Here is a 24899-nt window from a genome sequence, read left to right on the forward strand (position 1 = left end):
CTTGGGTTGCACCTGTTTTTTTTTTTTTTCAAAAGTAGTACTGCACTAAAGTTGAGATTTTTTCATAAAAAACAGGCCAGTTTTAATATATTAAAGGAAAAGGAAAAAAAATTATGTGTGCAAGTATGTGCCTGATAAAATTTCAGATCAATGCAATGGCTTAATACTGTTTCACTCACAATGAAATTAATCAAATGTCTGAAGTACGGTATGCCTTATGAATATGTAACTGTCAATTCACAAGTATTTGATGTAACAATGAAAAATCCCTCCCAATCCTCTTTCCTATATCAGTTCACCGTATCTGATGTGGTGCATATGCATTGCACAACAACAGTGAAATGTCCATTTTTAATTCACATAACAGAAGTTACACACAAGCTGGCTAATATCACTGATTTGTCCCTTCATATTATAATTATATAAGCTGGGTCAGGCCAGCCTGCACAATTAGGAACAGACTAATCAAAGTATGTTGCATTCCTGCCATTACCTTCTGCAAATAAGTTACCGAAGTAGGTGAAGTTATATAGCTGCCACAGCCTTATTAAATTTTAAATTTGACACTTAATATTGTGGTAATGGCACATTTTTGTGTACTTGTGCATCATAAGAGTAGCAGGTGGTACAGATGAACACTCCGACAAGTTTTGGCGTTGTTATCTTTGCCGTGTTATAAAAGTTTTGATGCTTTAAAATTTAATCAAATGAAACTAAATTGTTCCAGAGACATTTTCAAATCTCATAGGTCTATAATATATGGAAGCAATGAATGAAAATTTGTATGAAGGATGGGATTTGAACATGGATCTCCTGCTCGCTAGGCAGATGCACTAAACAATATGCCACCCTGGCACAGTGGCTGTGCACAACAGCATGGACTACTCTAGCATACCTCTCTCCCTCCATTCATTGATTCAGTCTACATATATACATCACAGATGTTTGAGACATTAAAAGGTCTCTGCAACCATTTAGTTTCATTGATGAAACCACATATACCTGGGTTTCAGTCAAGATCCCCCATTTCATTTAATGCTGAGGTGCTGTTTCAATACAGCTGGAGAATCTCTTCAATGCTGTTTGAGTTATGAGGGAATACCAAGTGAGCTGAGGTGTGAATGACAATTTGGATGCAGGATGGAGGCATGCTAGAGTTGTCTGCGCAGTTGTGCAAAGCCACTGTTCCAGGGTGGTGTAGTAGTTAGTGCATCTTACTAGCAAGCAGTAGATCCATGTTTGAATCCTGGTTTGGTACAAATTTTCCTTCATTGCTGCAACCAGCATATATATATATATCACACTTTGGAGTTTAAGTTTACTTCAGTCTAATGTCATTATATTTTCTACTTTTAGAAATGAAAGTACCTTCTGTACACCCCAAAAGTATGTGCCATTATTTATGCACATAAATTATAAGGTCACAAGATAATAATTCACATATTCAAATCTTGCTGAACTGACATGAAATGTAAAGTGAGACTCAAAATGATATTTCTTTTAGTGATGACCAGTACTATAGAGATGTATGTATAGGCGTTTGGAAGTGAGCGTCAATTTTATTATAAAATTATATCCTTCTTTCTGTGGTAGTCCTTAAAATTATACTAAAGATCCACTTAATAATAATTTTAAGGCTTTTGCTTGCTGTTGAAGTACCTACAATCTATGAGCAATCAAAACTACCCAAACTGGAAAATACAGCCAGAGAGCTAGAGGGACTGTAGTACAAAACATAGGGAATATGTTACTGGAATGGGGAATATCTTTCAAAATTGCAAGTCCTCTCCTCAATTAATGATATGAGTAAATGCAGTTCATATGTCCTTTAACACTTAGTAATGGGAACCCCTATCATTTGGTACATTTTAAGTAACTGTCATTTACACTTCTGTAGCAGTTAAAACTAAAAATATTTTGGACATTACCATCTGAAATATTAAGCATGAATATGATAGTCAAATAATTTGTTTTTATGCCCAGATAAAATACTATGCCTGAACATTCAACTTGCATGCCATCTATATATACTATGCTTGCGTCTGCAGTGAAGAACCTTCATGCTTTTAGCAGTGAGCTGTTGGCTAACTCTGACATGAGTTGCATGTCCTGATGATACTATAGACATGCATTTCAGCACAGGAGAGCTAGTTTATTTAGATACTTTACACTTCATGCTGCACACACTGCTTACAGATAAGTTACAGCTGCAGGCATTTAAAATTTTATCCTTAAACATTGTAACAATAAAAAAGCCCTTACTTCCCTCGTTGACACCATACAATCAAATTGGAAATCATGACTGTGGTGGATTGGCTTTATGAGTTACACTTTTTTGCCATTTTAATGGAGAATGCATTATATGGACCATAAAATGGCAGTTTATAGCACTTAATAAAGATTTATTGTACAATTCCATCTATCAATCACAAATTCTATGCTAATGTGCACAGTATTAAAATGAATACCAAAGACAGAAAAGTGTTATGTCCAATAGGATAAACAAAGTAGCAAGACTTATTAAATAACATGTGCATTGTCCATATACTATATTTTGGTATTAACAAACATAAAAATATTTTTTTACTAATAAAAGAAGTGAAATAAGTTACAATCCTGAAATGCAATACAGTTGAAATGTCTCAAAAAATATTTAAGGAAAAATTCAATTTAATGGACAGCAACATACAAATAAAAAATTAATTCGTGTAAGTCCAACATTGCGTTGGCACAAAGGACTATCAACTATATTTTATTATTTATTTAGTTTCCTGTCATAGCTGCATATTCTTTAATAGTGGTTAGTTATAAAAGAGCCTGATTATTTTCCAGCCACTGGTGGCATATTTATTATGTGATTGTACAATAATTTCAGTGCAATATATGAAAGTTTTGTTCTGTTCTTACCGAGTACTTCTGAATTATCTCCTCTTGGTGCAATTGTCTTCCATACACTAGGTCCACTTAGCAACATTCAATCACATTTGCTATGTTGATCTACTGTATGCAACTCAATTGTGTCAAGGACAGACAGTTAAAATGAATACTCGAAGATAAGAACAAAACTTTTATAGAGTATACTGGAATTATTTTACAGTCACATGATAAAGACGCAGTCAATGGTTGGAAAATGAAGAGACTTGTACAAAACTGGTAACCATTAAGGATTATATATACAAATGCAACAGGAAACTTTATGAAAAATCTATTAAAATAATTCATATTACATCAATTAAAAAAAGAATTAATTCTTTATTTATTTAAAGTATGCACCACATATATGACAATGACATACAGAAAAAGAACAAACAAGACACTACTTAAGTTCTAATTCCATTCTTTCAAATTCACATTAAGCACAAAAAGCAAGTTTTGTATGGCACAAGAAATATATTAGGTTTTTTAAATTTTCTCTGTAGTTTCTTTGTCTTCCAGGCTAAGTGAATAACTGGCATGATATGAAACAGTAGTTAAAGATGGACATGTATCTCAAACAGATATCTCAAATTTTACTAAAAGAACTTATTCTATGGATATAACAGAGCTAAGCTGTGCATGGGCAGCAAACATGCAGTGCAGTCTTTTGGATATGAGTCATTCATGCATTTAACATGAATCTGCACACAAGAGACACTAATGGTGAAAGTCTTCGCAAGCATGAAGTTAATTTTCAAACATTCTATACCAGTGGATACAAAATGCAAGAAAACTGTAAAAACAATACTGAAGCGTCAAGGTGCTACATATACAGAGGCTCTGGAGGGAGTTACCTTGAATAGCTGCACTCCAATGACAGCGAACATGAACTGCAGAAGGTAGGTTACCAGCATGATATTGCCGATCGTCTTAATGGCTACTATCACGCATTTCACTACGTACTAGGGGAGGAGAGAGAGAGAGGCAAGTGTCAGTATGGGCATTGATGTGATGGTTATTCTAGCCCAAAGCTAGGCAGGTAGGCAGGCAGGAATACAGTCAAATGCACCTAAGGGGAGATGGGCAGGAGAGCTGGAATGACAACTCCGTGCCAGAACTGACAGAGTGATGGAAATAAAACTAGAATTCAAAATTTTTGATCATCAAAGATTTTAATCCAAGAAAAGTGAAAGTATTTTATTGCAGTAAAAACTGTGAGAAACTGAACATCAATCTGTATGCTAACTCTTTTCAAAGTATAAGAAACCTCTACAGACAAAAAATTCACTGCTGTTTCTGTGTTGCTACAAATGCTCAGCAGAATCTTTGATAGACCTAGCTTTTTTTCTTCACTCTGGTAATAAAAAAATTTCTCCCTTAAAGGGGGAGGGTATAAGAAACAGGGAAAAGACAATTGGTCGTGATGACTTTTTTATTGGGAATAAGGAGTATAAATGAATAAATAACACTCGCAAGCTGAAAATTACTTCAGAGTGTAGGGAGCCAGCAAGCAATGTATACAAATAACATTATATCACACAATCAATAAGCTGTTTTTTGAACAAGTGTTGATGGTATTTATTGAAATACAGAAGAGAAAGAGCTTCTCCAAGTTATTAAATGCACTTGGTTTTTCCATTTCTCCACTGAAATATATGCTGCCCCATATCTAAATACTGCTGTGTTTGATGGAGCTCACAAATAAGTCCTTCATTCTGGCAGTATCTTATGTAAATTCAGTCATTCAAGGTGCAGCAAATCACCTTTATGAAGCATATAATTGATAGAAGTAAGCAGTTATATGTGATGGTATACTGACTAACTTGTTAGATAGCTGCATGCCTGATGGCTCCCTCTGTGCAGCTGTAACTTTACTCATTAGCTCTTCCTCATCCTATGTGTGTGTGTGTGTGTGTGTGTGTGTGTGTGTGTGTGTGTGTGAGAGAGAGAGAGAGAGAGAGAGAGAGCTCATACATAGAGACTTTCATGACAAAAATGTTTCTTGGTTTGAAATAAGCCTATTTCCCTGCTAATGGACATGTACACACATAAGGAGTAGGTATGACTAATGTCTCATACAAGGGTGACACTGGGAATTCTGATCTAGTTATTAAGACACTAATATGTTAACAAGCTACTCCATAGTTAATGAGCTTCCTAAATGAAATCCGTATCAAAAATAAAGGGAAAGGTGTGGCCACAATGTCTAATTCACACAGACATGCATAAATGAGTATGGGAAGCTTTCTGAGACAGTGTCACAGAAAAACTTGCTGGCTGACTCCCTGACTCATGTGGAGCATGGTGTCATAATGATAATTAAGAATCAAACTGATCTGAGATACACCACAAATTGAAGTGCTGAAATTAATATTGATTTTTTTTTTTTACAAATTATCACAAAAGTTAACTCATTAAGATTAATCCTTTCCCAAAGGTGCATTTGTCAATAAAACATTCTTTTAACTGCTGCCTACCTTAAACAATTGGACTCCAATAACTGCAAACATGAACTGTAGAAGGCAGGTGACCAGCACAATGTTGCCGATAGTCTTTACAGCAACTATCACGCACTGGACTACATGCTATGGAATAGATATATTATGAAAATGTACCAGAAATTGTTTTATGAGAATACACCTGTTCCACACTTCACTGATCTGCATATGCTCCCTGTTCCATATATGTGCATAATTACATCTTTAAATACTCTGCCACCAACTCACACACAATCACTCATTCACCCACTCAATTCACGTACTCATCCTGCCATGTAAGGCATAATGCCTTAAACTACTCTGTGAACAACTGACAGAAATATTATATGATACCCAACTGCCCAGCATACCACACATTCCTGCAGTTATCACTGTATATTTGCCAACAAGTTGATCTACTACAATTATTAATCTTTAAGTGTAACCAATTCTTTGATGTATTTCTCATAATTAAGTTTTATCTTAAGATAAATAAAACTTATTTTCAATTCTATAAAATCATTATTAAATAATTACAGAAAATGTATCAACAAAAGAAATACTTTACTAAATGTATAAAAAAAAAAAAATAATAAAATAAAATAAAAAATAAAAAAAATAAAATAAAATAAAAATAAAAATACAGCAGCAACAACAAAAATGAAAATGTGTGTGTGTGTGTGTGTGTGTGTGTGTGTGTGTGTGTGTGTGTGTGTGTGTGTGTGTGTGTGAGAGAGAGAGAGAGAGAGAGAGAGAGAGAGAGAGAGAGAGAGAGAGAGAGAGAGACATTATATAAATGAGATGAGTCAGAACACTGCACATACAAAGCAATCTGCATGTAATTTATACACAGTCTTTGAAGATTTATAGTTTCTATGTCTTTTTTCTTATACATCTGTTAGTTTTCTTAGTGTTATTTATACATGAAAGCTTCAACAGTAAATAAATACCATGAACAGAAAATTCTGCTGCCTTTCATTGCTAACATAACTTTATAGTCAAAGGCCATATACAGGGGCTGGAGAAAAATGTGAAAACATCACAAGAAAAACATGACAACATAAATGCAGATGCTAGCCAAGTCTGCATGTGGCACTGTTGTATGTGACCACAGACAGCACCTGTCAAATGTCCTCAGTATGCTGATGGTCAGAACAGTGTTCTTGTTGTATGTGACTACATGCAGCACCTGTCAAATGTCCTCAGTATGGTGATGGCCAGAACAGTGTTCTATGTAGTTGTGAGTGCCATTATATTGGAGCTAAGTGAATTTAGACATGGACAAATTGTTGGTGCTCATATGGCGTCAACATTTTCGATGTTTTAAGAGGCACCAATCAAGGATTTACACCAGATATAGGGAAAATGGAAAAATATCATCTGCCAGGTCACAACATGGATCACAGTGTGTGTTGAGTGACCATGGCAACTGGTCACTGAAGAGGAGTGTGACGAAAAATAAGAAGACAACATTTGCAAGAGTCACTTCTGAGATGAATATTGCACTCATGAACCCTATCAGCACAAAAAAAAAAATTCAGAAACCACACATCAGTGATGCCAATGCCTGTAACAGGAATACATGATGCCAAAGCTACCATTCTGGCTGATAAGGTCCATCCCATGGTATAATTTGTTTCCAAGTGGTGATATGTGTTCCAAGATGACAGGAACTGCCCACGCAGCCCACATCTTTCACAACTGGTTTATCTCAATATACTGAGCCTTCGTGGTCAATTTTGGACAGAACACTGTGTGATCACTATCAACCTCCATCATCTTTAGCTGAACTTGTCACTATTTTGCAGGAAGAATGGTGTAAGAACCCATTGAAAATCATATGGGTTCAGTAATTATCCATTCTGAGATGACTGGGAGCTGTTTTGAGTACCAAACATTTTCCTCCACCATACCAGGCATGGTAATGTGTTGTGTTTTTGGTGTTTCCATACTGTTGTCCACACCCTGTAATTACCACATAACGGAAAAAATTTATTCCCTCAGTGGCACCTTATCTGCTCCATTGCTCCCAGGGCAGGCAATATTAGTAAAAGCATTTATATTTTTCGATATATGAGTTTCCAAACGAAAATTAGAAGTCTCAAAAAATGGCAAGGAATTAAAGCTTCTTGCCCAGATTGATGGCCTTGCAACCTGAATGCCTGTGGAGAACATGGGTTCCAGTCACAGGTTGTCCTTATGTGCAGCTAAAGCGTATCCATCACAGTCCAAGAGTCCACAGATAGGACCAGTAAACCACGGGAAATTGGGTAACCCAGAACAGGAAGGGCAAGACACCCTCTACATGCTGAACACTAAGAATATCTGATTTTCAGAACAGGCAGAAATGAGTAAAAGAAAGAGCATTCTTCTCACTTACTCACTCGAATTGTCATATTTCGAAGACCTGTGTGTGCAGTTGAGTGCCAAGTGAATAGAGAGTTTGTTGCTATTATAATTTTTACATCAATTGCATGAGACATGTACACCTCAAATTTTAGGATAAATGGCTTTCAAATAGTGTACACACACACACACACACACACACACACACACACACACACACACACACACACACAGAGGGAGGATTTGAACCTGTGATCATAGCGGTCGCGCGGTTCCAGACTGAAGCTTCTAGAAGCACTTGGCTACACTGGCTGGCAAAGTTATGTTAAAGCAATGTACTAAGCACAGCTGTAACCAAATTATTATTTTATTACAATGTTTTATATATTTTATATTTATTATTATTATTATTATTGTCAAAGACATATGTAGTACATTAAAACTGCAGGTGATGACAAGTTAGAATTTGGGTGCAAGATGGGGGAGGGATGGTTGGTCGGTTGAGCATTAAGTGACCAAACAGTGATGTCATCACTCCCCCATTCCAGAGGTAGTTCATTTGTAGCTAGTGTCATCCACCAGGAATTTGTGCTGACGATGAAAGTATGTAGCAGCCGTAAAATCGATACACTGAAGGCAATACTGATGGCAGAGCGGAGAAATAATTTACAGAGAAATATATGGACTGGGCCAGTATGTAAGTCACAACAGATGAGGGATCTACCAGGGTTCATCTGTGGTGAGAGAAATCCCTCCATATCCAACTCCTGCCATCCCAATTAAGGGTGAAGACAGGAACAGAGCAAAGAATGCCTTGTAGTCGGGAGGTTCAGAACAACTGAGAAAGTTAGAAACATAATGGACTGTAAAAAGCAACAATAAGGTGAGGGAAATAGGTACAGTAGCCTGTAGGTGTCCTCAGGGCTTTGCATGTGATAGAAACCTTCCCACCCACAGCCGTCTCACCTCTGATCAACTGTAGTCAAGGCACCCCTAAAATGGAAGATAGAGTGCAGCAGAAAAAGACGCAAACCATATTTTAAAAAATTACACAAGAGTAAAAGAGGGATGAAAGAGGCATCTGGCAAAATACAGTGGGAGATGCCTCAACCCCAAATACCACACACTCTGGTCCAGTAGTTTAAAACTTTATATCTCACAATAAAAACCTCTTTCATGGAGAAAATGGAGTACCATTTCAACTGTTCATGAATAGTCCTCCAATCAGAGGCAAAGAATACAAAAGATCATGCTTAGCAAAGATGTCTATGAAAAGGCGACATTCCACCAGGATATGAGTTACTGCTTGTAAGGCTCCACAACCACAATTTGATGTGCCTCATTACAATGAATAAAACTATGGATTTAGTGTGGTATGGCTGATGTGGAAGTGACATAGGAAGGCGAATTCCTTCTGGGAGGAATGGAAGGAGAAGAACCACACAGCAGTAGCCTCAGCAGTGTGCAGTTTACGAAGGGGGCAGTAACCCATCAGATGTTGTTCAATATCTGAGTGAGTGGACGTCTTATTTGCACCTAGTTCATTCCCTGTGCTACCCACATGACCTAGGACCCAGAGAAAGACAACAGAGCAGGCAAAATGCATCAGGTCAGAAAGAAGTTCATGAATATCATATATCACAGGGTGACAAGAGTACCAGTGATCAATGGCCTGGAAATTGTTCATTGAGTCACTGGAGATTAAAACACGGTCAAGGGAGTGTTGTTTAGAAAATGTAGGGTTCTGTCAACGGCTATCAGCTTTGCCATAAAATGAATGGTGCTGCACACCAATGGGGCATGTAAAAGCATATCCAAGTCCATACATGCTTTTAGAGCCATCAGTGTAAATTACAGTAGCACCCTGATGCTCTTGGAAAACTGAAAGGAACAGATGCTGAAAGATTATAAAGGTGAATGAAACTTTAGGACCATGGGAAAGATCATCACTAATTTGTGACCTGTGTACTGACCAAGGAGGGGGACTGGGGGTGTGGTAAAACCCAAGGAGTACATTCCAAGGAGGTAATGTGGATGTCTCAGCAGAAGGGTACGAGGTGCTTTCCAGCCGGTTATCCCACCTAATGGCGGTCTCAGGGGGTTGATGCCCCTCACAGGCAAAAAGAATGCAATAAATAAGTTGGACAATGATGAAATTGTTGGATGCTGATTGCATAAGTGAGAAAGAGTTGGTACCATCAGAGCTGAATGGGGAGGGTTCATGCTTCAGCAAGGAGATTGTCTATGGGACTAATTTGGAAGTTGACAAGTGTCCAGTTGAATGGTACAATGAGGGGATGGTTCTAACATTTGCAAACTCACTGAACCATAAACGTGGTAACTGTAGACCAGTCAGGATGAGACCAGGGCTTGGTATAAATGGAGAAGAGTAGTACGATCAGCACCACAAGAGAGGGCAAGGAAGCAGAGAGCTTGAAGCTTCCGCATGCTGCTAGTCTTTAGTTCACGAATATGGAGGAGGGGGAGTCAGCTGTTTATCTAAGAGGAGGCCCAAAAATGGGACTGTGCAACAATGTTTAAGTGCTGGGTACCCAAGTAGAGTTCTGGGTCAGGATGGACCTTGGTACGATGACAGAAATACATTTGCAAGGTGCCTTGGAGTAAGCATTTGGCCAAGGTTATGGAGTAGGAGTTGTACCAGATACAAAAGTAAAGGTTTGACCAGTAGACCAAAAAATGGCTTCTATCCCATTGATGCCATTGGCGAAAAGGGTGACAATCAGCATGGAGCCCTGAGGGATGCTGTTGTCTCAGACCTTCAGAGAGCTGAGTGAAGCATCAACTCTAACCTGGAACAACCCATGGGATAAAAACTAACAAATAAAAATCATTGGGGAACCTTGAAAGACCCAGTCATGAAGGGCAAGTAAAATGTAATGGCACCAAGCAGTCTCATACACCTTATGCAGGTAAAAAGAATTGTGATGGGATGTTGGCATTTAGCAAAAAGACAGTCAGATTGACATTTTGAACATAATCAGATGGGTTGTGGATCGCACCTCCTGGAAACCACATCAATAGGGGAACAAAACACCCTCAGATTCCAGACTCCAGCATAATATACAGGCAACCATCCTTTCACATAGTTTGCAGATCACACTGGTGATGCTAACTGGCCTGTAGCTGTTGAAAGATATTGGGTTTATGCCTTCAAACCAAATATGGTTGAAGTAGATGCAGCCTTTGAATAACAGTTAGATGTTAGATCATCTGATCATGAACTGAACCATGGTCTGCAGCATAATGAGAGATGAAGCATTTCCCAGTCAGTGAAAGGTTCATTATATAATTTAAGTTGGCAGGGGATTGAAACATAGGGCGATATCTTCAACTAGCTGTTTCTGAGTTTGGAAAGGTAGCTGGGGAAGAAGGGTGAACTGAAGTTGTTGCACAGTTTTCAGCCTGAACTGAAACATCAGTATGTAGGTCACCAAGAAGGATGAAACCCAGAACAGTATGGAGCTTGGTGTACACCTGGGAGCAAGAGGCATATCATCTCATGTAGGAGACACAGTGTTCACCACATTTCTTCTTACTGTGCTTAATTAGATAGAGGGCTTTAGAGCACAGTCACTCAAAAGTGAGAAGGGTGACATGTGAAGGATACCACTTGAGATGTTGCAGGGCCATACAACAATCGTGAAAAGCTGTTGCAATGTCTCTGATGCACCACAGGACTGACCAGTGGTGAAGCATACATGTATAAAGAGGAATAACAGATCCAGCAGTACGAGTGATTGTGTCGAGGACATCTCCCATAACCTCATCAATGCAGTCTGATAAAGAGGTGAAGGAGACAGCAGAAGTATATAACTGCAAGTTGGCAAGTCAATTGTGGTAAGTGGTCCATTGGGCAATGACAAGAAAGTGATGGGATCACCGGGAAGTGGTCACTGTTGCAAGGACCATTGTAAAGTGACCACTGAGGTGAAGTCACAAGATTGGGTGAGGAGATTATAAGATCAATAACCAAAAAGGTGGCACGAATGGCACAGAAGCTAGTCAATCAGAAGTCCCCTACCAGATGAAGTGTTACTTCCACACAGGGGTTGATGCACACAGAAATCCAAAAATAGGAGAAAAGGGGGGAGAGCTGTTGGATTATTGAAGTTATTTCAAGGGAAGTAAGAGTCCTGCTGGGATACTTTACACTTACACTGCTACTGCTTCTAACCTTGTATGGAAAGAAATCCACTCACTGATAATATCTATGTGAACCTACATTCAGACCCCTGAAGTTGCCATTCTGGAGACGGTATGATTCAAACAGAATGCACGGTATCACTGAAGTGCTGGGGAATTGTCATCAATGAAATGAGTTTCTTGGAGGGTGATACAGATTGCAGAGTAAGAGAAAATTAGTTGTTGCAGTTCCAGCAGGTGACAGTAGCATCTGTCCATCCATTGGATCATCATGGTAAGGGCATCCTGGTTAGGCCCGAATGGGTGAGGAGACATCCCAGGATGATTGACTGTCACTGGCATGGCAGGAGAACACTAATGAATACGGTCGCAGGTTCGAATCCTGCCTCGGGCATGGATGTGTGTGATGTCCTTAGGTTAGTTAGGTTTAAGTAGTTCTAAGTTCTATGGGACTGATGACCTCAGATGTTAAGTCCCATAGTGCTCAGAGCCATTTGAACCATTTGAACACTAATGAATGTTGGCTCAGAAACTGATAGCATGTGTGGACCTGTCATCTCTGAGGTCACTGGAGTAACTTCCTCTCAATTCTCCCTCACCCTCACCCTCATCTTGTCTTTCACAATTTTTGTTGGTTGAGATACTTGCAAGTGTTTCTCTGCAGTAGATGTAGGGATGGATGAAGAGTGGTCAGACTTGGGACCCACATGCCCCAGTTCCTTCAGCCACTGGCTAGTGTCAAATACGATCTCAGGGATTCCGACTCCAGGGAGAGGGGTTCCCAGAGGGACCCCTTATCATTGGTAGATGCCAAAGGGAGAGGCTGCATTTCTGGCAGGGTGTGGGAAGGAGTTCCTGAAGATGGTGTCACATGAACCATGAGAGTGGAGGATGGTGATAGATCTGGTTTGAAAAATACTGAGGTGGAGGTGGGGGAGGGGGAGAGGGAAGGGGGCAGTGACTTTTTGCATAACTGGTCACCATGTTGACAACACCCAGGTGTTCATATTTTTTTCTTGCCTTAGTATACAAAAGGTGGTCAACAGTGTTATATTTGTGTGTTTTATTTTCTTTCTTGAAGACTGGGCAAACTGGAGAATATGGAGGACAGTGTTCTGTGCAATTAACGCACAAAGGTGGTTGCACACAAGGACTACCTTCATTTAGTGATTACCCACAGATACCACATTTTGAGTACTTGTACAGTGGGATGATATCTGACCAAAGTGGATGCATCGTAAGCACTTCATGGGTGGTGGGATGTAAGGTTTCATGCCCCACATGTGCTCCATGACTAAATCTTTCTGGGAGGACATTCCCTTCAAAGGCTAAGATAAAGTTTCCTGTAGTTGTTAAATTATCCTAGGGACCTTTTGTGTGCATGGGACAAAAAGAGCAAGCAGCTCAGGCATCAGACATGTGATCCTTGTGTTGTCAGGGGGCTCTACAGAAAGGGTACATAATTATCCTGCCACATCAGACTGGGTACCACATTGGCTTTTAAGTGCATTTGTGCAACTATGCAGGTATTGTGTGAAAGTTATTTTGAACACTGCATGCAGTAGTTACTATTTAAGGCATTCTTCCCCATTTGGTTCACACTACAGAAAAGAAGATCAAACCTAAATGGGACCAAAAATTTACATCAGCCAAAAGGTGATGTAAAGTAAATGAATGAATATGTTGACAAAGGAAGCCAGAACATTGTGGATAGACAGGTCACACTCAAAGGCTGCCATCACAACACAGTAAGTAAGAGAAGTAAGGATAGTTGACACTGGGAGACAGCAGCGCAAGAAAGGAAGCAGGTGCTGTAATAGCTTGAGGCCTCATGCTCACCATGGATGTACTCATGAAAGTCGTGAGCCTCCTGAGGAAAGGTGGGTGGGGGTGGTTGGTGGGGGTGGGGGATGGGGGGAGGAAGGAAGAAGGAAGGAAGGAGATTGTAAGAAACTGTGAACTGTGACTTCCCACCCCCAGAGCTAAATCCTATTTCTGCACCTGCCTCAGGGTCACACAAAAAATTTGTAAATTTGACTGAAAGTCAAAACCTGCAGATGGTTCAGAAACACTGCTGAGCAAAGAAGGGGAGCCATTTGCATTAGACACTATGATAAAATCGTGGTGATTACCCAATGTTGTGAAATACAAACTAAAAAAAAAATCATTTTAAGTACAATTTTTCTTTGGCATAATCAAGGCTAATACAATGTTTGGCATCTTAATAAGAAACAAAGAAAGACTTTTAGCTAACAATGATGTAAAACATCAATATTAGTAGATTAATTAAAAAAGAATAAACATCTCTTAGAATGAATCTCATAGCACTTAACTGGTCATTAACAGTTATTACAGTTGTTTTAAAGATGGTTGAGCAATGATATAAAATACAGCTGAATGCAAATATGATCCTAAATACTCTTATTACCCTGATGGTTAACTGCATGCTTCAAATATGACCATATCACAGACGCATACACCATACAAGCATATTTGAGGCAGGATAATATCCTTATTTAATGCATCCAAATAGTATTTTAATCCTTGTGAAGTTTGGAAGCTGCACATATTATGTGATGCTTATTTGGGAAAGCCTGCTGTATTTTTGCTTACTGCAGGGTCAGGTTATATGTGGTGGAGTGAAATCTCCAAACCCATATTAAAAGCAACTATTAAGCTGTTTGGAGCGTAAATATGCAAACAACATGGTGACTGATCATTCAATCTGACTTTCATAAACAGCTAGTCACAGAAACACTACGATTTTTACTTGAACATGTACAAATCTTTCACATCTCACCAAAAAACAGAAAAATGCCTCATAATAAAATAAAATTTAAGAGTGCAAGGCAAATTTAACTGACCCTTTCTATGAGAAGCTACAAAATTCTGGAAGAGAACCTTTCATAATCAGGTTTAATTACAAGCTGTAGATAACACATGTCAAAACTGCCATCTGAAGGAGGAGAGACTGTAAGCCACAATTGTTAGTGGAACTGAAGTCCTGGCTGTCTGCTCTCAGTTAACATTCTGTGATGTCAGAAAGCAGTAGCAATAGCAGTAGCTTTGGGAGTGAGTGAAATAACACAATTGTTAGCAGATTGGACTCTCAGTTTTAAAGGAACATGTTCAAATCCTCATTTAGCCCTTCTTAATTAAGTTTCTTGTTACATCAAACTGATTAAGCTAAATGTCAGGATGGGTTCTTTGAAAATCACACACACTTGATTTCTCTTGCCATCTGTTTTTGTTCCAAGCTTGTGCTCTGTCTCTTATGACCTCAAAGGTTTCAAAATTGTCTGGTCTACATCACCCAGTTGCTCTGGAGGCTTCAGTTTTAATTACAGCAGCAACTGAGCACTGCCACTTCTAATGAATTACTTACAGCACTGTTCATGTCAGTAATGTGACCCATCCAGTCCTGGACATTACCACAATATGGCAAGCTGCCTGTTGACCAAACAGTTTGCTTAACTGAACATACACCTAGTAACTCTTATTTTGGGAGGAAATGCTCTCTCTAGTCAGTGGATTCAAATAGGAAAATGGTTACTACAATGCAGGTCATTTACCACTTCCCACCGAGAACTGTATATGAGAACTGGAAAGCATAGAGAAAAATTGGTCAATAGTGACCAAATAGCAGTGCTGAAGTGAACCCTCTGGACAGTTTTCAGGAGATGTGGATATCATGATTTTAATAAGGAGCTCACTACAGCTTGATCCATGGGGCAGGTGGTTGCTGAGCCTTGTGGCACAGTAAGCACATTATGTGCATTAAAACTCCCATGACGAAGAGTCATCAAAGGATATGTGTCAGCATGTCACACACAATCCTTTCTAACACACTGTGAGGTGTCCATAGAAATCTCACATGGCAGTTCTACTTAGAATGTGCAGTTATATTGGCATGATATGCTTAGTGATAGTTTTTGAAAGAGCTATCTACCACTCCCACAGTGTTTTACAATTCACGGGCTATGAAAGACACAGAACTCAGGTGGCTTGCACTCTTTGTGTTTGAGTATACTTGCTACCAACATCAAACTCTTTATTTTGGAAATAAGACTGTGAAGCAGAATATGGAACTATTTTGTTCCCATTAGTAACTATTGAATTTAGTCATTCTAGGCAGACCCTCACGTACCCAAGCAAGCCTAATATAACTCAGTCATGGCAGATAAAAAAGTGAGTGCCCCTACTGAATTCTTTGCTCAAGTAACCACCCAATATATCTGTGCGCAGTACACACTGAAGTTGAACTGTATTTACATACACCTTCATAGCTACCCAGTAGTTTAAGCCAAAGTCCCCACTTCATAATGCAAGATATTTCATCTGAGTATCCAACAGTGGACAGTGAAGCATTTACAGGTAACATACACTATGTGATCAAAAGTATCCAGACACCCCCAAAAACATATGTTTTTCATATTAGGTGCATTGTGCTGCCACCTACTGCCAGGTACTCCATACCAGCGACCTCAGTAGTCATTAGACATTGTGAGAGAGCAGAATGGGTCACTCCGCAGAGCTCATGGACTTTGGATGTGGTAAGGTGATTGGGTGTCACTTGGGTCATACGTCTGTATGCAAGATTTCCACACTCCTTAACATCACTAGATCCACTGCTTCCAATGTGATAGTGAAGTGGAAACATGAAAGGATACATACAGCACAAAAGCATACGGGTCAACCTCATCTGTTGAGTGAGACATACTGCCAACAGTTGAAGAGGGCCATAACGCGTAATAGGCAGACATTTATTCAGACCATCAGACAGTAATTCCAAACTATATCAGGATCAACTGCAAATACTATGACAGTTAGGTGGGAGGTGAGAAAACTTGGATTTCATGGATGAACAGCTGCTCATAAGCCACACATAACACTGGTAAATGCCAAACAATGCCTCACTTGGTGTAAGGAGCATAAACATTGGGTGCTTGAACAGTGGAAAAACGTGTGGAGTGGCGAATCACGGTACACGATGTGGCAATCTGATTGCAGGGTGTGGGTATGGCGAATGCCCAATGAATGTCATCTGCCAGTGTGGTTAGTGAAAACAATAAAATTCAGAGGTTCTGGTGTTATGGTGTGATTGTGTTTTTCATGGAGGGGGCTTGCACCCCTTGTTGTTTCATGTGGCACTATCACAGCACAGGCCTACATTGATGTTTTAAGCACCTTCATGCTTCCCAGTGTTGAAGAGCAATTTGGGAATGGCAATTCAATATTTGAACACGATTGAGCACCTGTTCACAATGCACGGCCTCTGGTGGGGTGGTTACATGACAATAACATCCCTGTAATGGACTGACCTGCACAGAATCCCAACCTGAATCCTATAGAACACCTTTGGGGTGTTTTGGAACGCTGACTTCATGCCAGGCCTCACCAACCAACATCGATACCTGTCCTCAGTGTAGGACTCCATGAAGAATGGGCTTGCCATTCCCCAAGAAACTTTCCAGCACCTGATTGAATGTATGCCTGTGAGAGAGGAAGCTGATAACAAGGCTGTGGGTGGGCCAACACCATATTGAATTCCAGCATTACTGATGGAGGGTGCCATGAACTTGTAAGTCATTTTCAGCCAGGTGTCCGGATACTTTTGATCACATAGTGTATTTATAGAGAACTACTGGCACGGAGCAGCCCTCAGCTTCATAAACAGGGATTTGCCAAGCTTTAACAATGTCACTGCAGACTGGGCTTCCCAACGTAGTCAGATTTTAGGGGCACTCAGGAGGTAGATGTAGCTTATGGATGATATAGATACAGTAAGTGTAACCCCCAAGGAGTGAGAAGTTGTAAGGAAGGACATTGACAGGAAAAGACTTGGGAGGTTAATTTTTAACTTGCATCAACAGCAGGTCATTATGGAATGAACAGTCCAAATTTATGAAAATAGAGAGATGGAATGGACCATTGATTCATTGAAGGAATGAGTCTAGCATTTGCCTGTCACAACAAAAAGCCTTAATTAGGAAGATCAGATGAGTATCAGAAACACGCTCTTCCCAAATGAAAATCCAGTATATTCATCATCATGTGACCACCCCTGACATGTACAAAGATGTTAGCACAAAAGTGGGAACAGCAAAAAACTTGCTTAATGTATTTACAATAATAAAGTTAGGAACACTGTTTTCTTCTAAATATATTTTTATTACTTTTTCTAGTATAGTAAATAAAATATTGCACAGTACATTGCAGTTCTTTCTGATGTTACTTAGAGAAATACCTTCTCTGGTACCTAATAAATTCCAAACTGCTAAAGAAACATTTGGCAACACCATTGTAACTTTCAAAGTTTGTGTTTTTCTTTTCAACAGACACTCCTTTAATACTACTCTTCTGACCACAGGAAATAACTATGTGTACTTGACTTAAAAGTAACCCCGAGCACACAATGAAGTTCAGTAGAATATGTGCCTCCAATCATTAATGGGAATTTGTGTCTTATGAACACTGAGCAGTCTTTAAAAATGTTTTCAATTTTATACCATATGCACATTTTTACTTTGAGGCAACGAGTGTCAGAATGTGAAGATACCAGCTGAATTAGCATACATGACAGCAATATAATTTGAATGCCAACTAATGAGAGACAAAACACTGAAGATATGCCTCATAGTGGTTTTTCACAATCAACACCACTAGCAGATGGCCACCACTTACAAATTACAGATTGGGAGAATCTGACAAAACTGAATGCTGTGATTTTTTTAGCAACTACGGAGATCTGTTTTGACACAGGTAATATGAAATTATCTCCATTTGATCAATTTGACCCCTAGAGACTCATCAGAAACAACATAAGGAACTCCACAGCAGCAGGATGTGCAAAGGATGTGATCAAGGGAATACCTAAAGTGGCACCTAGATCAATGACTTCAGATTCTCTTCATTGACTAGTGCTGGATTTGTCTGACACTCACTGATCATCATACAAGAATATGGAGGAGGCATGGTATTAATGAATTTTTTAAGCATGTCTTGTAACTTATTCAACAGGGAGGCGGGTCAGTACGATTTGATTTCGTATCGTGTTGGATGTCTTTCGTTGCTATTGATGGTTATGTGAGGGTTGTGTAGTACCACTTACAGCATCCTCTAGCCTACTGTTCAGTCATACAGTCAACATGTTCATGACAGGTCTATCTTTCATTATATCAATGCACAACTGTCTCATCAAAATCTTTCTCTGTGACACAGTAATCAATTGAATGGAATGGCCTCCACTACATGCTAATGTGAAACAAGTTGAGCATGCTTGGGACCAATTGAAACTTGCTGTTCAACATTCAGCAGCCCTCCATCCACACTGGGTGACCTCAGGAGTGTCAGCGTTAAACAGTGGGACAGGCCTGAATAGCACTGTAGACAACACACTAGGAGAAGACTAGCATGTACAATGAATGGGGTGGAGCAACAGTACTGAATGTTAACCAGTAGAGGACTTAAGTTTCACAGATGTGCAATTTGAAAGTTAGTTTTTTAGTTTCATAAAGTTCATTCTTTCATTATCTGCTGCCCTTGAAACTAACACCACAAAAGTTAGCAGATGTGATAGCAGTGTGAAAGTTTTTTTTGAGCAGTTTAATGTAGTATTCAAAATAACCATACAAAATGGCTGATGCAGATGGTCTCATGTTTTAACAATGAAGGAAAATGAAGAGAGATTAGAATTTAACATTCTATTGATTATGAGATGATTAGGGGCTGAGCTGAAACTCAGGCTGGAGAAGTATGGGCAAGGAAATTGGCCACATTGTTTTCAAAGGAATCATCACAGCATTTCCCTTAAGAAATTCAGGGAAACTATGGAATACCTATATCTGGAGGCCCTTATTGGGATTTTATATGACTTACACTCAAATGGGAGTTTAGTACCTTACAACTCCACCACCTGACTGAGAGGTTTCAGCAATGTGCAGCTAAGGCTCCAATTGCTCTACCCACGTATACACTATCTGATCAAAAGTATCTGGACACCCCCACGTATTGCAGAATTGACCACTGGATGTCACGAGAGGTGGACCCACCAGTATAAAAGGAGGTGGCGATTATTGCGGTGTCAGTAGAGAAGCAGTAACAGCAGAATGGGTCGGTTAGATGAACTCAGGCTGCACACAACTTCTGATGACGTTGTTATGAAGTGGAATCATGAAGGAACAACCACAGGTAAATCAAGGCCAGGCAGACCTCACGTACTGACAAACAGGGACCGTTGAGCATTGTGCACAGTGGTTGTAAAAAATAAAACAGATAAAATCAGTGAAAGGTGTGACTTGTGAATTCCAAAATGCTACCAGCAGTCTGTCTAGAATAATGGCTGTGCATATTGAGTTAAGAAGAATGGAGTAGAATGGTCAAGCAGCTCTTCATAAACCAAACATTTTTGCAGACAGTGCTAAGTGACACTTGAGGTGATGTAATAAGCAGCACCAATGAACAGTGGGTGACTGGAAATAAGTGATTTGGAGTGATGAATCACACTATAGCCCATGGAAAACCAATGGAAGGGTTTGGACATGATAAATACCAGGATAACATTACCTGCCATCACACACAGTGCCAACAGTGAAGAACAGAGGAGGTGGTGTTAAGGTAAGAGCTGTTTTTTTGTTGGTATGTTGCAGTCTCCTTATTGTGCTTAAGAAAACACTAAATGCAGAAGGATGTGAACACATTTTACAGCTTTGTGTATCGTGTACAGTAGAGGAACAGTTCACAGATTATGACTGACTGCACCAGCATTACAATGCACTTTGCTATGTCCTGAAATGGACTATCCTGACCAGAGTCCCATCCTGAACCAATTGGAATACCTTTGGGATGAGTTAGCATCCCTCCCAACCCCTGTTACCAACATCACTACTTTCTCTGGTTTTGGATCCTGAGGAAGAATAGACTGCCATTAATCCACAAATATTCAGAGAGCTTGTTGAAAGTATCCCCAGCAGATTGCAAGTTATCATGAAGATGAAGGATGGACAGATCCCCATATTAATGTCCACTAACAGGTTTATTGTTACCTGTGGTCAGTTAGTGTATTTTGTAGAGCTAAATAAGTAGAGACTGCATTTCAGTATGAATTCACATAAAAATACAGACTGAAGAAGAGAAAAGAAGAGAAGAGTAAAGGTGAATACATCTACTATAATAAATAGGAGTAACCCAAAGAAAAAAATTATGTCTTGCTCACTGTGAATTCAGTTACTGGTGATATATCACCAACATCAATGAACCACAGACCCTGCCATGGTGCAATGGCTTGCTTGCCAAAATTGACAAGGTAGGTTACAAAATTTAAAAAGGGAAAATGAATAGTATGAAATTCAATATAATGGAAATTAGCAAAGTTCAGAGGCAGGAGGAACAGGACTTCTGGTCAGGTGAATATGGGGTTTTAAAAACAAAATCAAATATGAGTAATGTATGAACAGATCTAATAATGAATTAGAAAATAGGAATGTGGGTAAGTTACGATGATCAGCACAGTGAACGCATTGTCACAGCCAAGATAGGCATGAAGCCAAGACCCATCACAGTAATACAAGTTCACATGCCAACTAACTCCACAGATGATGAAGAAATTGATGAAATGTATAATGAGATAAAATAAATTATTCAGATAATTAAGGGAGATAAACATTTAATTGCAGCAGTGGAATGGAATTTGATAGTAGGAAATGGAAGAGAAGGAAAATGTGTAGGTTAATAGTGACTGAGGGAAAGGATTGAAAGAGGAAGCTACCTGGTAGAATTTTGCAAAGAGCATAATTTAATCACCACTAACACTAGATTTAAGAATAATGAAAGAAAGTTGTATATGTGAAAGAGACCGTGAGACAACAGAATGTTTCAGATTGATTATATAATGGCAAGAGAAAAATTGTGGAATAAGATTTTAAACTGTAAGACATTTCCTGGGGCAGATATGGACTCTGGCCACAATTTACTGGTTATGAAATATCAATTAAAACTGAAGAAATTGCAAAATGGTTGGAAATTAAGGTGATGGGACCTGGATACATTGAAAGAACCAGAGGTTGTTGAGAGTTTCAGAGGAAGCATTAGGCAACAACTGACTGAACTGGAGGAAAGGAATACAATAGAAATGAATGAGTAGCTTTGAGACATGAATAGTGAAGGCAGCAGAGGATCAAATAGGTAAAAATACAAAGCCTAGTAGAAATCCCTGGATAACATGAGAGGTATTGAATTTAATCGATGAAAAGGAAAAAATATAAAAATGCAGCAAATGAAGCAGGTGAAAGGGAATACAAATGTCTAAAAAACAAGACTGATCGGAACAGCTAGAGGATAAATGCAAGAATGTAGAAGCATATGTTGGCTAGGGAAACAACATGGAAATGAACTTGAAGGCAGTATTTTAAAAAGGGAATAGGATGTAGATGAAGATGAGATGGGAGATATGATATTGTTAGAAGAATTTGACAGACCACTGAAAGATCGAAGTTGAAATATGGCCCTTGGAGTAGATAATGATCTCTCAAAATTGCTAATATCCTTGAGATAGCCAGCCATGAGAGAACTATTCCACCTGGTGTGCAAGATATGTGAGATAGGGGAGTACCCTCAGACTTCAAGAAGAATGCAATAATTCCATTTCCAAAGAGAGTAGTTGCTGACAGGTGTGAATACTACTGAACTATGAGTTGAATAACTCATGGTTGCAAATTACTAACACAAATTCTCTACAGAAACATGGAAAAACTGGTGGAAGCCAATTTCTGGGAAGATCAGTTTGGATTCCCGAGACATTTAGGAACATGAAAGGCAATACTGACCCTATGACTTATCTTAGAAGGGTAAGTTAAAGGAAGGAAAACCTGCATTTATTGCATTTGTATACTTACAGACAGCTTTTGATAATTTTTACTGGAATACACTCTTTGAGATTCTGAAGACAGCAAGGATAATATGCAGGGGGCAACAGATTATTTCTAACGTCCACAGAAACCAGATGGCTGTTATAAGAGTCAAGGTGCATGAAAGGGAAACAGTGGTTGTCAAGGAAGTGAGACAGGGTTGTATACTATCACTAATGATATTCAATCTGTACATACAACAAGAATTAAAGGGAACCAAAGAAAAATTTGGAGGACAACTTAAAATTCATGCAGAAGAAATAAAAACTTGGAGGTTTGCTGATGACATTATAATTCTGTAAGAGACAATAAAGGAGTTAGAATTGCAGTTGAATGGAATCAACAATGGTCTGAAAGGAGGATATAAGATGAACATAAAAAAGTAAAACAAGGGTAGTGGAATGAAGTCAAATTAAATCATGTGATGCTGAGAGGATTAGATTAGGAAATGAGACACTGAAAGTAGTAGATTAGTCTTGTTATTTGGACAGAAAGTTAACTGATGATGGCTAAAGAGGAGAGGATATAAAATGCAGACTGGCAATGGAAAGAAAAACATTTCTGAAGAAGAGGAATTTATTAATATTGAATACAAATTTAAGTATGAGTAAATCTTTTCTTATGGTATTTGTCTGGAGTGTAGCCTTATACAGAAGTGAAATGTGTGTGATAAACAGAACAGAGTAGAAGCTTTAGTGGAAAAGATATAAAATGTATACTGGCAATGGCAAGAAAAGCATTTTTGAAGAAAAAAAATCTGTTAACTTTGAATATAGATTTAGTGTTAGGAAGTCTTTTCTGAAGGTATTTCTCTGAAGTGTAGCCATGTATGGAAGTGAAACATGGACAACAAACAGTTTAGATAAAAATGTGGTGCTACATAAGATTGCTGAAGATTAGATGGGAAGATCATGTAACTAGGGAGGAAATACTGGATAGAACTGGGGAGAAAATAAATTTGTGGCACAACTTGACTAAAAGAAAGGGTTGACAGGACACATTCTCAGACATCAACAGATCACCAATTTATAATTGGAGGGAAGTGTAGGGGGGTTAATGTTTTAGAGGGAAAACATTGATGAATACAGTAAGCTGGTTCAAAAGGATGTATGTTGCAGTGTTTACTTGATGATAGAGAGGCTTGCACATTGTAGTGTAGCATGGACAACTGCATCAAACAAGTCTTTGGGCTGAAAACAACAACCACACCAGTGATACTTAATTCAAGGTAATGTAAATACATAAAGGCAGATAAAAATGGCCTAGGAAGCTGTGAGGTAGTAGACAAGTTTCCTAAATCTCTGGTGTCAAATTGTAAAGAAGGAAGTTAGATAAGAGTTTGAAGTCGTATTTATTATGATGTAATCAAACATGCATTGTAATATTGGCATAAAGAAGGATAGATACAGGAAACAGTCCATGCCTTTTCAAGTGAATAATTCTGGCAGTTATTTAAGAGATTTAGGGAAACAATGGAAGTATGAATCTAGGTAACCAGACAGTGATATGAGTTAGTCACTTGAATGCAAATCTAGAGAATTAACAACTGTGCAATGTCACCTGGTCAGGGTATATGAGAGAGGTGGCATGGAACACAAAAATAACTTCAAGTGGTACACATGACTGTTGAGTGTGACCATACCACCGAATATCTGAAACACTGAAAAGATGACTTTGGAAGATTGCAGAATTTGGCTGAGAACTTGATGTTTGGCATGTAGATTCCACACATTGTTTCTATCACTGCACAGTGCAGAAGTCACACTGAAAAATTAGTTTTCACAAACACAATAAATGTCATGTGAAATAACATCTGTACACTATCTATTGACACTACAATCCAAGAGCATAGTGGCTGAAACAACTTCTTAAATGTAACTGTATCAAATTCAACAAAGAGATTAATACACAAAGACTAAGCGGTGCACCAGTAACTATGTAAGACACAGTTTGATAGGGTTCATATACAGAGTTTGTTAAGATGATAAGATGTGAGCTATTCATTTTCAGGGTCCAGTAAACTGCTTCACAAAGTCCTTAGGAACAGTGGCCAGTGGACATTCAGGTACGATAAACAACACAGGTAGCTGCA

At 38.9% G+C, this 24899-nt stretch overlaps 1 protein-coding gene across 4 annotated transcripts in view; it reads right to left on the reverse strand.

Moving 5' to 3' along the window:
• The window catches only part of LOC124555453 (muscle calcium channel subunit alpha-1-like), a 566027-nt gene that overhangs the window by 193970 nt on the left and 347158 nt on the right, over positions 1–24899 (reverse strand). For 3 of the 4 annotated variants that reach the window (XM_047129373.1, XM_047129371.1, XM_047129374.1), the window contains exon 22: positions 5394–5501. In XM_047129373.1, the coding sequence (XP_046985329.1) occupies positions 5394–5501 (108 nt within the window). Of the gene's footprint in view, positions 1–3770; positions 3879–5393; positions 5502–24899 lie in introns of all 4 variants that reach the window. The other variant, XM_047129372.1, reaches the window with a different exon arrangement.

The sequence above is a fragment of the Schistocerca americana genome, chromosome X (assembly GCF_021461395.2).
Source record: "Schistocerca americana isolate TAMUIC-IGC-003095 chromosome X, iqSchAmer2.1, whole genome shotgun sequence".
In the NCBI taxonomy this organism is placed as follows: Eukaryota; Metazoa; Arthropoda; class Insecta; order Orthoptera; family Acrididae; genus Schistocerca; species Schistocerca americana.